Below are 14,096 nucleotides of genomic sequence, written 5' to 3'. Positions count from 1 at the left end.
TGTCGGACACTTAGACGATCTGCACAGCATTATTTTGGAAATATTCAGCAAGAGCGAACGCAGTCGACTTTCTCCAGGCTAGGGCTGGGCGATATGGCTGAAATCTGTATCACGATACAAGTGTTTCATATTGGTCGATATCGATAATTATTGAAACATTTTATGACCTATTTAAAATAAGGACCAGGAGGGAACAATACTAAATTCAAACATTTATTTTAAACTTAAACTTCCTCTGACAGCCAATAAGCAAGGAATGTCAACACGCATGTTCAATGTTACGATCACAACAAAAACTGAGCAATTATCAATAATAAAGTGCTTAAAAAACTCAAGTGTTATAAAAACATGAGCAAAGTGTTAAATGTAAACATAGCAAAACCTGCTATGTGAGAAGGACTGTCATAGTTTTAATTTTTTACTGCAAGTTTAGTGCAAAAAAAGTTCATCCTCTGGTGAATAACATTTAAAAACAAATAAAAATATGCAGCGCTTTATAAACATAAAAGAAATTGAGTGAAACTGAGGTAGACTTAGACTATTCTTAAACTATTCAAGTATATTTTCATTGAAGGTTTAATAAAATAAAAATAGTGTTTTGTAAACATAGAAGAAATTAAAGTAAAACTGAGGTAGACTTAAGACTTTACATCTGTAACATCTGACCTTACTGACTTTATCCACAATTTCCTCGCTCGTTCCGGCACTCATCTTTCTTTTCTTGGCCACGCTGTTTCTGGAAAAAAAATAAACACGACCACGAGACAGCGCAACCAAACGCGATACTATTACATGATTGGCTATCAGCGTGTCACTCCCTATGCGTTGCTAGGCACCAGAGGACGAGTGCCTTTGCTCATGCAACCAAGCTTGCTTCGCAACAACAGTTGATTGAAAGCGGACCTAAACCAGAGAGGGCTCTGGCTAACGCTTGTTTCTTGAAAAACGCTTGGCTAACGCTTGTTTCTATTGATATCAAGTATGTGTCTATCGCGATACGTATCGTTATCATTTTATCGCCCAGCCCTACTCCAGGCTGTACTCAGGTTTTTAGTTTAGATGCGTAGTGTAGAGAGATAATTTAGTCCAGAGCAGTGTGTTTTGGGTTCAGCACTCTTCCAAATGCAGCATTTCATCCAGTACAGATATTCTGTAAGCTACAGCAAGAAAACGGAGCAGCAGGCATGGACAGGACTCTAACCTGGGAAGATGCTGTTGAGGATCTGCAGTTTATTGGAATACTTCCTCCATAGACGCAGCACATAGTCCTCCCAACGTATCATCTTTCCCAGAATGAGCATGACTGGGATGGTGGGCAGCCCGATAAGGAGGAACAGTGGATCAGCCCTTTCCATCACGTCCAGCCCCTCCTTATGGCCAACCACCTGGCAAAACAAAAACCACAGAGTCGATTAAATCTTGCACATCCCCCCCCCCCGAATGTGAATTTAAAACAGGTGTTTCTCTCTGTGTGCTCACCTGCATCACCGTGACCGCTCCATACGTGACTGCTGTCCAGTAGATGGAGCCCACCATGATGCCAGCTGCAGCAAACGGGCACGCCTTGGAGATGAGCCTGTCTGCCAGGTCCAGCACATACACAACGGGCCCTGCACAGAGACAGTTTGTTGATCTAATCACTTCTCAAAAATTCTGCACCAAAGCCCTTTACTCAACAAATACATGGTGCAGGATTTCACTTTTCCTTGACTGTTATTTTTAAGGTGGCGTTCATTACAAATTGCTTAGCGGGACACCGAGTCCACTATTAAAAGGGCAAGTTTAGCACCACAGGTATTACATAAAGGACTAGAAAAAGATAAAATGAACTAGAAGACGGATCACAGAAGGGTCTGCCTCTCCAGCAGGGGGCAGCAAATCATTTTCTGGCATTTAGCAGTCAGCTCAGTACATCCTCTTCTCCTTGTTTACTAGCTGATGCTAAACATGCATTCTACAAACTCCGGCCCTGGCAGGAGGCAGGACTGCACAGGTCTCGCACAATCCAAACCTGCCGAAAAATACTATTCGAATTTATAATTAATGCTGCAGCGCTGGGGTTGGGAACGGAACACAACACAACAGTCACTGCCACCACTATATACTGAGCTTTTACCACAATGATCATAGAGAGCTTCTGCATTATATTTTCACTTGAGCTGATCATGTGAATATTAGGCACTCTCACTACTGCATTCCTCAGGCCAGTGGTTTCTAACCCTGCCCCTGTGTAGTTTGTGCTTTTCTGCAGTAAGACAACTGATCAGAAATACGTGCCAATTAACATCTACTGACGAAGGACACGTAGGTGTGTTAGAACACATAATGAGAAAATTGTCTGCCATTCATTACAGACGACATGTTACATTGTGATGATCCGAGTATTGAAGCAATGGGGAAACAGGGAACTCGCGTCTCTCCAGATTCCCACACGTACAATAGATGGTGAATCATTTCGAACGGAATGTAAATTTACTGGTACTGACTGCGACTGGGGAGAAGTTGATTGACTGCCGCTCCTTGATTGTCCATTATTACTTTGCAATTTATGCATAGTTATAAATGCCAGTGGAAAACCACGTTCACAGTGAAAGTCCCCAACACTTCCTCCGATACCAGTGGATGGAAAATGCCATAATGCTAAAAGCTTACTTTAAAAGGTAGGATGCATTAATGAATTCAGAACTACACTCTCGATACTTCGCTTTCTTCCTCTCCGACTCATTATTTAAGCAGCTCGGTAAGACGTGCCCCGTTACTAGCAGGCAACCTGATTTCCTCCATCCATCCAAACATTTATAACCTCTACATATGCTTTAAAAACAAACAAACAAACAAACAAACCCACAACACAGCACTAGCCTTCTCTTCACATAAAGGAGAAGTCAGGTTGGCTGTGAAATGGCTGCTGAAAGTTGGCAAAAAGTATTGGAGTATAGGTTTAACTCAAGCAAAATATTTCAGTAGCACCATTTTCAAAGCTGAATGTATTTGAGGCAGGAAGAAAAGAATTTCAGTCCAAGTCAAAGCAAGGGCATGATGTGATTTACTGAAGGACAGAGAGCTGTTAAATCTTGCGCAGGCTGGTTTGAATGAAACTCCGGCTGCTCCTTCATTTTAAAAAGCAGACCGTGTGGCACTGTTGCCATGGCACCACAGACTGGCAAGGAAAGAACCGAGCGTTCCCGACACTGGCGAGTGCCTCCCTTTCAGTTCTTATCCTTCTTTTCTCCTACAACGGTGACGAAACGGCCTGCGGCTTCGACTCCACTCACATGCACATGTTCACATTACAGGTTTAAACAGGTGTTTTCCAAGGACTGTCTACAGTGCTGCAACGACACCTATTCTCACCACCAGCCACAGTAAGAACACAAACATTCATCATGTCTAAGTGGCTAATTAGGAGCATTTACCATGAGTGGTCAAATAAACGGACTACTGCCATGAATCACTTAATATACTGGTACTGGCACGTAACTAGGAAACTATGAAAGCATGTGATTCCAAGTGGTAGAAGAGCCTTCCTTATTGAGTAATCTCAAAAAAAAAAGTCAATTTGAGCAAATAAGGAAAACCTGTATTAGGCCACCAATAAGCACAAGCGATGAACATGAAAACTCAAACGCTAACACTAATGTAATATTAACGTACTTGGAGGAGAAAGAAAAAAAACCCCATCCAATTTAATCTCCTAAGTATTTCTGAGCTTGGAGAACCTTTGCTTTTAGACACGGCCAATGCAGCCACTTTGCAGGGCAGTGCTTTTACCTTCCTGTGCCAGTCTCATCAATATCGCTCACTGGAACATCCATCCATCTCTGATGACAGTACAGGAATCTCTGCTTCTTTCTCCTTGTCTAAGCATTACAGCATGGCACTGTGGGGAGGCTGGGGGTGGGAGCCCTCCTTAATGGCTATTGGAAAAAGGAAAAGCTGAGCTATTTGTTTCTCCTGCTGGCCACAGTTTCCATAATTAAGATGGTTTTAAAAAGTGGGTGCAAAGCGAGCCACCCTGAGCTCCCGGCCTACTGGAAAAAGTGTTTCTAGTCCCTCTGTGCCAGCAGCTGGCTGTCGACAAAAACTTTTTGTCCCTGATGTTGGCCACCTGAGGACAGCTACAGGAAGCCTCAATGCCAAATTTTTAATCTGGTATAAAGCTAAACCTGACCAGAAATATGATCAAGTGACACAAATCGAGATGAAACATTAATTTGAGAAAAGAGAAATCCCCATCAGCGTTGGTCCCTTAATTCAGACTTGTGCCAAAGTCTTCATCCAGACTGGTGAGAGAAATGAGTGACTACACAGTCCACCTTGAAACTTGGTCATTAGCACAACAGGAACATTGTGAAACTTCAGTCAGGCCTTTTTTTAGCTAATTACATAGAATGGCTCTCAGAAAGTCAATACAGTTGTCACTGAGGTAGAGTGTATATCTTTCTTTAGTCAGAAGACTTGGAGCCAGGCTTCAGGAAATTTTGCAGCCAATAAATTTCACCCCCCCTCAAACATAATTTAACTATTTAAATATTAGGCTCATTTAAATGTGTACAGTAATAATTTGGCCATTTGTTGCAGCCATAGAGCTTTCTATAACCAAATTTTCCACTGACAAACCCATTCAAGCGAGCAATCAAATAGGCTAATAACCAGAAGAACTCGATAATAAATATAACTACTTATAATTAACCTGGTTTGGAGCTGGTGCCTAATCACGAACCAGTTCTTTGCATTTCGACAGCCAAAGAACCGACTCTTGGCCGGGAAAACTGGTTCGAGAGCAGTGCCAACACGTTACCGGTCTAAAACCACGAACTACTTATTTTAGGGGCGGGATCATTGTGACCAAGGTAGAAGTTGAACCAACTCCAAACTGGCATTAGCACCAGCCAGTCCGCGTTGGTGGAAAAGGGGTAGTTGAGAACCTGTGACCTGGAGGATGGATGTAGTGCATCTTTAAAATAAATTTAAACAAAGTAAGACTAAGGATTACTGTGCCTCCTTTGGTGGCCTGCTCTTGAGGTTATGTTCCTCGAGTGTGTGTGTGGTGGTAGTGGGGTAATTACCAAAACACTCCCTTTTTAATTTCACAATAGAGTAATACATAGGAAGTTAAGACACATTAATTGGGTACGTAAACTGATATGTAGTAAAGGAGAGCATCTCCGGATCTGCTGCAGCATGTTTGCTAATGAGGCGTCATACTCCAGTATTCCACTCTGTGCACACACTTAAAACCTCACTGTAGAACACTCAAATGGTACAAGGTCCATTGGTTTTAGAAACTGCGAACACTATAGAAATACTCCATCTTACAGGTGCAGTAACTGCTGCATGTACGACATCTCTAGTAATTTTTCTCGCTCAGCATCGAGTTAATGCATCGTGCAGCCTTGGCACGGGAATAAAAGCATAAAGCTGACATCACTAGATGCGGTCCTTTCTCTTTCTGTCAGCACTCTGATCAGTAAGGTCAGCTGTGTTTGCTGACTGCATGGGTGCTGCTGATTATTTTTATGCTCAAGTTTTAAGTGGTTCATCTGATCCACAGCAGTTTCATATATAGTGACTAAGCAGGAGGTGGAGTTGTTTGCCAAGATCCTTCTTGAGGTAAGTGCATTATTCCTCCTTGTTCTCCCTTCCTACAAGCGCATCTGGCTAAAAAGAAAATAAGGTGAGCAAAAATAATTGAGCCCCGTCAGTGTTTGCTTTAAGATCGCGCTTCTTTACAATTTGCTCATCAAAGCCAGTACGACTCAATTACAGTCTGGACTCGTGAAGCTGCCTCTTCTTTCATGCGTCTCCATCCACTGTGTACTCCTGCACAGCACCAGGAAATCTCCTTCAAATTCATTTCAGGTCCCAAATCAAAAATATTGACTGGCAGATATTCAAGCCAGAATGTCTGAAGAAGGAAATGTTTAATGACTTGGGAAAGCTTAACTTTGAAAAAACTAAGACAAAGGCAGCGTTGGTGCCCGCTCCGTCTCTCTCCTCTCCCCGCTGTAGACTTTCTTTTGCAAAATGAATCGGAGCACACATGCAGTGCAATTTCACAGCTGGACACAGATGACGAGGTGAAATGATACAGACAGCACTATCCAGAAATAAAGCAACATGAGCCTGACCCAGCCAGACAAGTAGACGGGAACAAAGGAATTGGAGAGAGAACAAAAAGAAGGGTTTTAGTAAGGCAATCTGAAGGTTATCCAATCCATTTGCACAGAGGCACAAAGACAGTCTCCAACACACAGAAATAAAAATTGATTGGGGGGGGGGGGGGGGGGGGGGGGGGGGATGACAAGCAGATTCAGAGTGGGGGCTTGGAATCAGAGATGACCGTTCTGTTCACTGCAGAATAAAATCCCCAGTTTGGATTTGCACAAAATATGGGAAATGAACATTCCGGTTCATCAAAGCTCTCTAGTGGATGCACAATTATATACTTCAAAATAAGTGCGTCAGTGTGTTTAAATCAACGTGAACAGCACAATAAAAGATCAATATAACCATGAATAACCGTAAAGGGCTTTACCGGTACGTCCTCAGTCCTTTGCACATATTTTAAGATTAATAATTTAGTGGGATAAAGAGCGAGCGAGACAGACACGGAGCAGCGAGGGGCCAGAGAGCGACAGACGCGGAGCAGCGAGGGGCCAGAGAGCGACAGGCGCGGAGCAGCGAGGGGCCAAAGAGCGAGAGCGACTGACACGGAGAAGGGAGGGGACAAGGAGCGAGAGCAACAGAGAGAGGCAGAGACAGACTTGGGGGGGGGGGGGGGGGGGGGGGGAGAGAGGCACAGAGAAACAAACACAGGCAGACAGAGTTAAACAGTGTGACAGAATGACCAGACTGTGTACTAGCTGCAGGTGCAAGTTGTGTCCAGCAGATACAGCACATCACGATGAGCAGCACAGCGCAAACACACACTATAAATAGCTCAGTGCCTGTTTACTGCCATAGCAGACACACAATCTACTGATCATGGCTCACACTGACCAGGAGCTGCCAATAACCTCAAAACAGCAGAGCTGAATTAGGCTACCTCGCCTGAAGCTTTAAAATTTCCTCTTCTAACTCCACTATAATCCATGAGGAAAAACAGCTCACCTATGGGTTACATGCACAGTGAGATTTTGAAAGCACTGATTTGTTGGTTGTTTGATATGAACCAGACACACCTGAAGACCTTGACGTGTCAGCAAGGCTTCACCATGGACAAAAAGGAAAGGGGGGGGGGGGGGGGGGGGACGGGACAACTTTCCTAGTTAGCTTCCATATTCCTGAACACACTGATGTGACTCATCTTAGCTGATGAATCATCCTGACAACGTGGGGAACAAATGAGGGGGGAAAAAAAGCCACCACAGGAAATAAAGAACTGAACAACATGGAAAGTCACATTTTGATTGAAGTTGAAAGGAAGAGGACTGAAGAACAATCAGGCTGCACCATGTGGACAGCAATCTTCACAAAGGATAAGGAAATGAGGCACTGGAGTGCACACAGACCTTTTTTTTTTTTTATAATCGCTAACTGACCTCCCTGTAGGAAAGACCCTGGGTCCTCAGTGGTAACGATTAGCACTTCATAACAGAGCAATATCTCATTTTGCAGAACTACGTGGTGCAACCACAGATCACATGGCCACCAGGGCTGCACGATTATGGAAAAAATGATAATCACGATCATCTTGATCAAAATTGTAATCACGATTATGCTTGATGTTAGGGAAATCACTTAAATTTTATTTCACTATATTCAAACAAACAATATGAACAGCTTTCAGTGCAGAATGAAATTTAAAAGAGAAATTCTGATTTCCAAATGACAAATAAATGAAATTTATCCAAGAAATTACCAAAGGATGAAGGAACTGAAAACTCAATTGCAACAATTACATAGCATTATACTGAGGCCTACAAGTTTTTAGCTAGAAAGACCAGCCTATCAACATGCTCTGGCTTTAAACATGAGCGAAGGCAGGTCACAACACTGCCTCCAGTGCTAAATACGCTCAATCTGTTACCTGCTATCACCCCTTGAAGAAGATACCGCCAGTATTGCCAGACACTGCTGACGTTTTCCAGCCCAAAATATGTTCAAATCCGCCAAAACCCACTTAAAACCACCCAATCTGGCAACACTGGATACCGCTGCACTGAAGCTCTGCGCACTTGGCTTGCTTGCTTATTTAGGCGGAGTAATGAAACCTTACATGCGTCGGTTCGCCCCCTAATGGTTTGGCGGAGTACTGGTCAAAAAGTGCTTGATCAGATATGCAGCAGAGCTCGCATTTTAAATGGAAATAAATTGTGATTTTCATTTAATTTAATCGTGGCAGCCAAAATCGCGATTTTTGATTAAATTCGATTAATTGTGCAGCCCTAATGGCCACTATTATTATTCTTTAAAAGTTTAGACTTGATCTGTCCATTCTTCATATTTTGGTGTTTTTCTGAGAACTGCTTTATATAATTGATAGGTACATCCTGACAAAATCATAGGATCACAGCATCAGTGTCCTTCTCGAACATGTTTTTCTCTCAAACACTGATCCCTTGCCCTTGTGACAAGATTTGCAAGGTGAATTGTCTCTCCATTCCACTATCAAAAGAATTTACTAGTTGACATATCTGGGTTTAAACTGCAGTTCAGGGCTGTACAGTGCCACACACGTTACATGTGATGAATCAATCTACCACAGTAGTACTTGTGCAATACAGTTTTGTTTGTTTGTGTGCGTGCAAGAGAGACAGGACACATTTGGGGTCAAGTGAAGGGGTGTGTGTGAGAGGTGAATCGGTGGTGCATTGCTATTCTACTTGGTAGCTGTAGTCTATTGTTCGATTAATAATCATATACCTGCCTGTACAGAGTTCATACAGCCAACACCAAATCCCACAATTCCTAGCAAACAATCCCCGTTTCTTCAGCAAGTTGAGCTAGCTAGCAGTGTTAAGCAGTAGCTTTGCTGTAAGTAATGGTGTTCCTAGTTTAACAAGAAGACAGTCATCTATATCCCCCACCCTATATACCAAGTTTCAAGATATTATGTCACATTTTTCAAGTTCTGCTGCAGGAAACCAACCCTACCTCTTTATCCTGACCTCAGCAGCCCATGGCATAAACCCACCGGACCTTTGGTCCAGGTGAGCTAAAAGTTAAAATTTCTCACATTTCTTAGTATCAAAAGGCACATATACATTACTTAATCAACACACATACCAACTTTCAAGACCGTACCACTCAGTTTTCAAGTTCTGCTCCAGAAACAAAACTGACCCCAAGACTAACCTGAGAGACTAAGTCTAAAATTGTTTCCATGGAAACATGAAAAATGAAAGGTTTTTCAAATTTCTTAGTAAGAAAAGGCACATCTGCATCACCTTGTTAACATGTATACCAAGTTTCAAATCCGTATCATGAATAGTTTTGGATATGCGCTCCGGAAACAAACACTGCTCTTAGAAACCAAGTCAAAATCCATTTATGTAAAAATATGAAAAATACTTTTTTTCAAAACCCCAAAATAGCAAAAGGCACCAGTTCACATGTTGCTTGATAGGTTTACCAAGTTTCATGAAGAGATCTTCAGTAGTTTTAAAAAAAGACATGGCCCGGAAATGAAAACGTGACTGGACAGATGGACGAATTTCACAACAATCCATAACTACGTTTTTCAGCAACATTTTCTGAATCAAACAGCTTTTCAGTTGTGAAGCTCTTTTATTGATCAGGTAGCATGGTAGTGGAAGCTACATTTTCCTGAGCATTTCTGAAGCTCAAGCAAAGCTGATCTTTCTGCTATGGTCCAAATAAAAAGGCCAAGTGTTTTATTTAATTTTGTGTCCATGTTTGTGCACATTGACTGCCCATGTACAAGGCAACGTGTAGCCATAGAAACACTTCCATATGACGGTGCCATCACATGGGGTGATTGACACTGCAAACCACTCAATGGCCATGCAAACAGGTGTGTGCGCACACATTTCATCATATGGCCCATCGGTTTTTGTTTGGTTGCCAAGCTGGTTTTGGAGCAGTGAGAGTAATGATCACAGGTTGTTGTTTAATAAACAACTGAACATTTTTCTAACCTGTGTATCCGTTTGACTGACCACGATATTGATCAGTGACACAGCACTGACTTAGCATCAGGCTGGTTCAATTAAAATAAAAAATAAAAAAGTTGCTTCTTTTGTCACGTTGGTGTAACTTGGCTTGCTCCATTTCTCTGGTGGGTCGCTTCAGTGTCATGAAACTTCATGTAATGTAATGCAGAGTAACTGGTAGCTTAGCTCACTACTCTTTCCAAGTAGCTTGCCCCAAATGAGCCCACGAGGAAGAAACTCAAGAAGCACCACCGTCAAGTGAAATTAAGGGTGAAAAATTTTTTTTTTTTTTTCCAGATATCTGAACACGTTCCTTGTTAATGTTTGGAGTCTGTGTGCCCTGTATGCAACATTCATATCCTTTGCCAGTCACATACCTGATTGAGTGATGAACTGCACTACAAGTGGTTGTTTTTAGAGCAGGTAACAGAGGTTTTATATGCATGCTACAATTTTGTGTTCTGCACTACAAAACTATTAAAGGGCTGATGACACGAACATGACTCTATGCAATTTCTTAAATAAACTATACAACATGGCAAACATGCTAGATTTCTGTTATAATTATGTGAAAAGAAGCTGTTACGCGAATATCCAACTTTTAATTGCACAGCGCAAGAAAACTGGGTCCGTGGCTCGCGGCCATGTTGTGACGTCAGCGGAAGAACACGCTGCGGTTCACTGGCTGTTCTACTCAGTGGAAATGGCGCATGAAAACGCCGGTGAACTCTCTAGCTCTTCCTCTTCTGGGAGTCTAGAATTGTGTTGTGAGTGGGATAGATCGGAAGAATCAAGTGATGACGAACACGGGTGCATCCAACCGTACAGGTTTGAACCTGTTACTGTGCAATCTGAGAGCGACTCCGACCCCGAGATGGACAGCGGACAGGCAGACAGCCCAGCATCGAACACCACAAGGTTGGATAACAAGGATTGGTAGGTCAACCCGTATTTGTTCAAAATGTTACGGAATCAATATTTTAATATTGTGTATTGTTGTCTTGCATGTGTAAACACTGCTTATATCATGTAAGCCGCATGCTACACTGAATACATAGTTCCAAATGGAGCATGCAAACGGCTAACATAATAAGCTTACGACTATGCCTGATCCGTGATACATGTAGGATAATATTGGCAGGCACGTCTTCTGGTTTATGGGTTCTTAGTTTTATCCTTGAATGAAGCAAAATATTTGATAACCTACATCAGCGTAAGCAAATGACAATCTGCAGCCTACTTGTCTGGCTAAGTTAGCTTTCCCTCAGCGTTTGCTTTGAGAAACAAATTCTTTCAACTTGGCAATAAGAGACCACAATGCAAAGGCAAAATACTACAACTGCTACTACAAATCTATCACATCAACAAACCATGAATGTGTACTCTATGATGTGTACTCTATGAGCGCTCTGGAGCGAGTCACTTCCAAGATGGCCGCGCAGACCGCATGGTTACTATTTTTAGCATCATAGAGCACTCTATAGCTCTATGTACCTTTATCTTATGTCGTTTCTCAACACATGTTCTGACAGGAGGACTGTCTTTGGAGGAGTCGCCTTGTCCCAGGCGACTGCTGGATCCGGCATAGCTACTAGTAGACCCCCCCGGAATACTGTAGGCACTGCTGATGGTAGTAACACACGTTTGTGCTGAACTGAACACCCAAGAGATTCTTTTAAGCTGGGAAGGGTGTCAAAACAATCCAAATCAAAGTGTTCAGAGCACAGGACGGATGTTGGTGAGGGCTCCCACTTGTCACAAGTGCGCCTGACTTGCTTCACCCACTTTGCATGCAGCTCGGGATCTCTGGGAAACTTGAATAAACTTACCCCATCCTTGTGGGTTTTGGAGCAAAAGCCGGCAACACAACGCGAAGGCATAATAACTATATTATAATAATGTATAATAATGTATAATAATAATACTAATAATGATAAACTGAACACCTCTCGCATCAACAACAAACTGGTAAGTTAGGAGGAAGATTCTTTTGCTGACATCATATAGCCCCTCCTCCTCTTTCGTCTCCTGGGTGCTGCAGCCCCGTCAAATTTGCTCAAATAGCCGCGTTTATCATAACTTGTAAAATAGGTGCCTTCGTGAATTAATATATGGATCATCGGGAATTACTTTTTATATTATAAAACATGGCCAAAGATGTCAAAAAAACGTGTCATCAGCACTTTAATCTCTTTAGCATCAGTGCAGGAAAGTTAACGTACAGCCCTGTAGTTTGTATGGGTCTCCAAACTGACAGAACTTTTGGCCAAAATGGAATGGCCTAAATTCCTTAAGGGGGGGACGGGACATTTTTTTTTTCCCTGCCTTCCAGCCAAGTAGCTAATGCGCATCATGTCTACTGGAAATAAAGAAAATCTTTCACTGAAGTGAACTTATCTAAGGGAGGAGAAAAAAACCCATTATGGGTAGTCAGTCATCGATGACTTCATGATTCACAGGGCTGTAAATACGAGGTGAGAGGCTGAATTCCTGTGCATTAGACTTACATTAATATATAACCCAATTTCCAGAAAAGATGGCATGCCGTGTAAAACAAGAACAGAATGCAATAATTTTCAAATACTTTTCAACTGAATACAATACAAAGACTGGCTCAGTCGTTCACAAGCAAGGATGGGGCAAGGTTCACCACTTTGTGAAAAACTGTATGGGCGGATAGTCCAGCAGTTTAACAATGTTTCTCAATGTACAATTGCAAGGAATTTAGGGATTTCACAACAATCCATAACAAAAGATTCAGAGAATCCAGAGAAGTCTCTGCACGTAAGTGAAAAGTCTGAAAACCAACACAGAATGCCTGTGCCCTTCAATCCCTCAGGCGGCACTGCATTAAAAACCTAACATGATTGTATAAAGGATATATGAGTACATGGGCTCAGGAACACTTCGCAAAACGGTAGTCAGTAAACACAGTTCATCACTGCATCTGCCACGCAAAGAAAAAGCCATATCCCAACAACATCCAGAAACACAGCTGAATTCTCTGGGCCCGAGCTCATCCGAGATGGACCGACAAAGTATGCTGTGGACTGATGAGTCCACATTTTGAACTGTTTTTGGAAAATCATGGACATTGCGTTCTCCAGGCTAAAAAAAGACCATCCAGACACCAGCACAAAGCTTAAAAGCCAGCATCTGTGATTGGGGGGGGGCCCATGGCATAGGTAGCTTGCACATCTGTGAAGGCTCCATTAATACTGAAAGGTACAGTTTTGGAGCAACATTGTCCGGATCCAGACAATGTCTTTTTCAGGGACATCCCTGCTTATTCCAGCAAGACAATGCCAAGCTACTTTCCGCAGGTTATAACAGTGTAGCTTCAAAATAAGAATGCAGGTGCTGAACTGGCCTGCCTGCCTTCCACTGAAAATGTATGGAGCATGATGAAGCTTAAAATACAACAGATACCCCAGAAATGTTAAGCAATGCATATCGGCTATCAAGAAAGAATGGGAAAGAATTTCACGTTCACAGTTTCAACAATTAGGGTCCTCAGTTCCCAAAAGCTTTGAGTGCTGCTAAAAGAAAAGGTGATGTAACACAGTGGTAAACATGGCCCCGTTTAAAATGAGACTTTAAATCAATAACAAATGTCAATGACAAATTATTGGGTATGACAGATTGCCCTGATCATTACTTTCACTTAAGCCAGCGTTTCTCAACTGGTGGGTCCACATTTGGGTTTCAGGCACTTTAAAGATTGAATTGTGGACCTCTGGGAAGGAAAAAGAAAAGATGCTAAATGCAAATGATAAAACACAGAACACCATGGAAAAATATGACAAAGCAACTGCTTTGTTAAAGCAACTTGTTTCAAAATAGGAAAAAAATAATAAAAGGAGCCCTCCCTGTTGCTATAACCAATGACCAAATTTTTCATGCCACGTTGTGAGTCCAATAAAATTTGCACGCCAATTCATCAGTACACAATCTACAGCAATCTGTAAACATCAAGAG

The 14,096-nt window shown here is 42.2% G+C and overlaps 1 protein-coding gene across 1 annotated transcript in view; it reads right to left on the bottom strand.

Annotated features, from left to right (window-relative positions):
• Positions 1-14,096, bottom strand: part of marchf5 (membrane-associated ring finger (C3HC4) 5) — a 92,925-nt gene that overhangs the window by 5,584 nt on the left and 73,245 nt on the right. Inside the window, exons 3-4 of the mRNA XM_060926244.1 lie at positions 1,480-1,610; positions 1,202-1,385 (exon numbers count right to left, since the gene is read on the bottom strand). Of these exons, the coding sequence (XP_060782227.1) occupies positions 1,202-1,385; positions 1,480-1,610 (315 nt within the window). The remainder of the gene's footprint in view (positions 1-1,201; positions 1,386-1,479; positions 1,611-14,096) is intronic.

This window comes from Neoarius graeffei, chromosome 7, assembly GCF_027579695.1.
Source record: "Neoarius graeffei isolate fNeoGra1 chromosome 7, fNeoGra1.pri, whole genome shotgun sequence".
In the NCBI taxonomy this organism is placed as follows: domain Eukaryota; kingdom Metazoa; phylum Chordata; class Actinopteri; order Siluriformes; family Ariidae; genus Neoarius; species Neoarius graeffei.
This window is presented reverse-complemented; position numbering and strand designations above follow the sequence as displayed.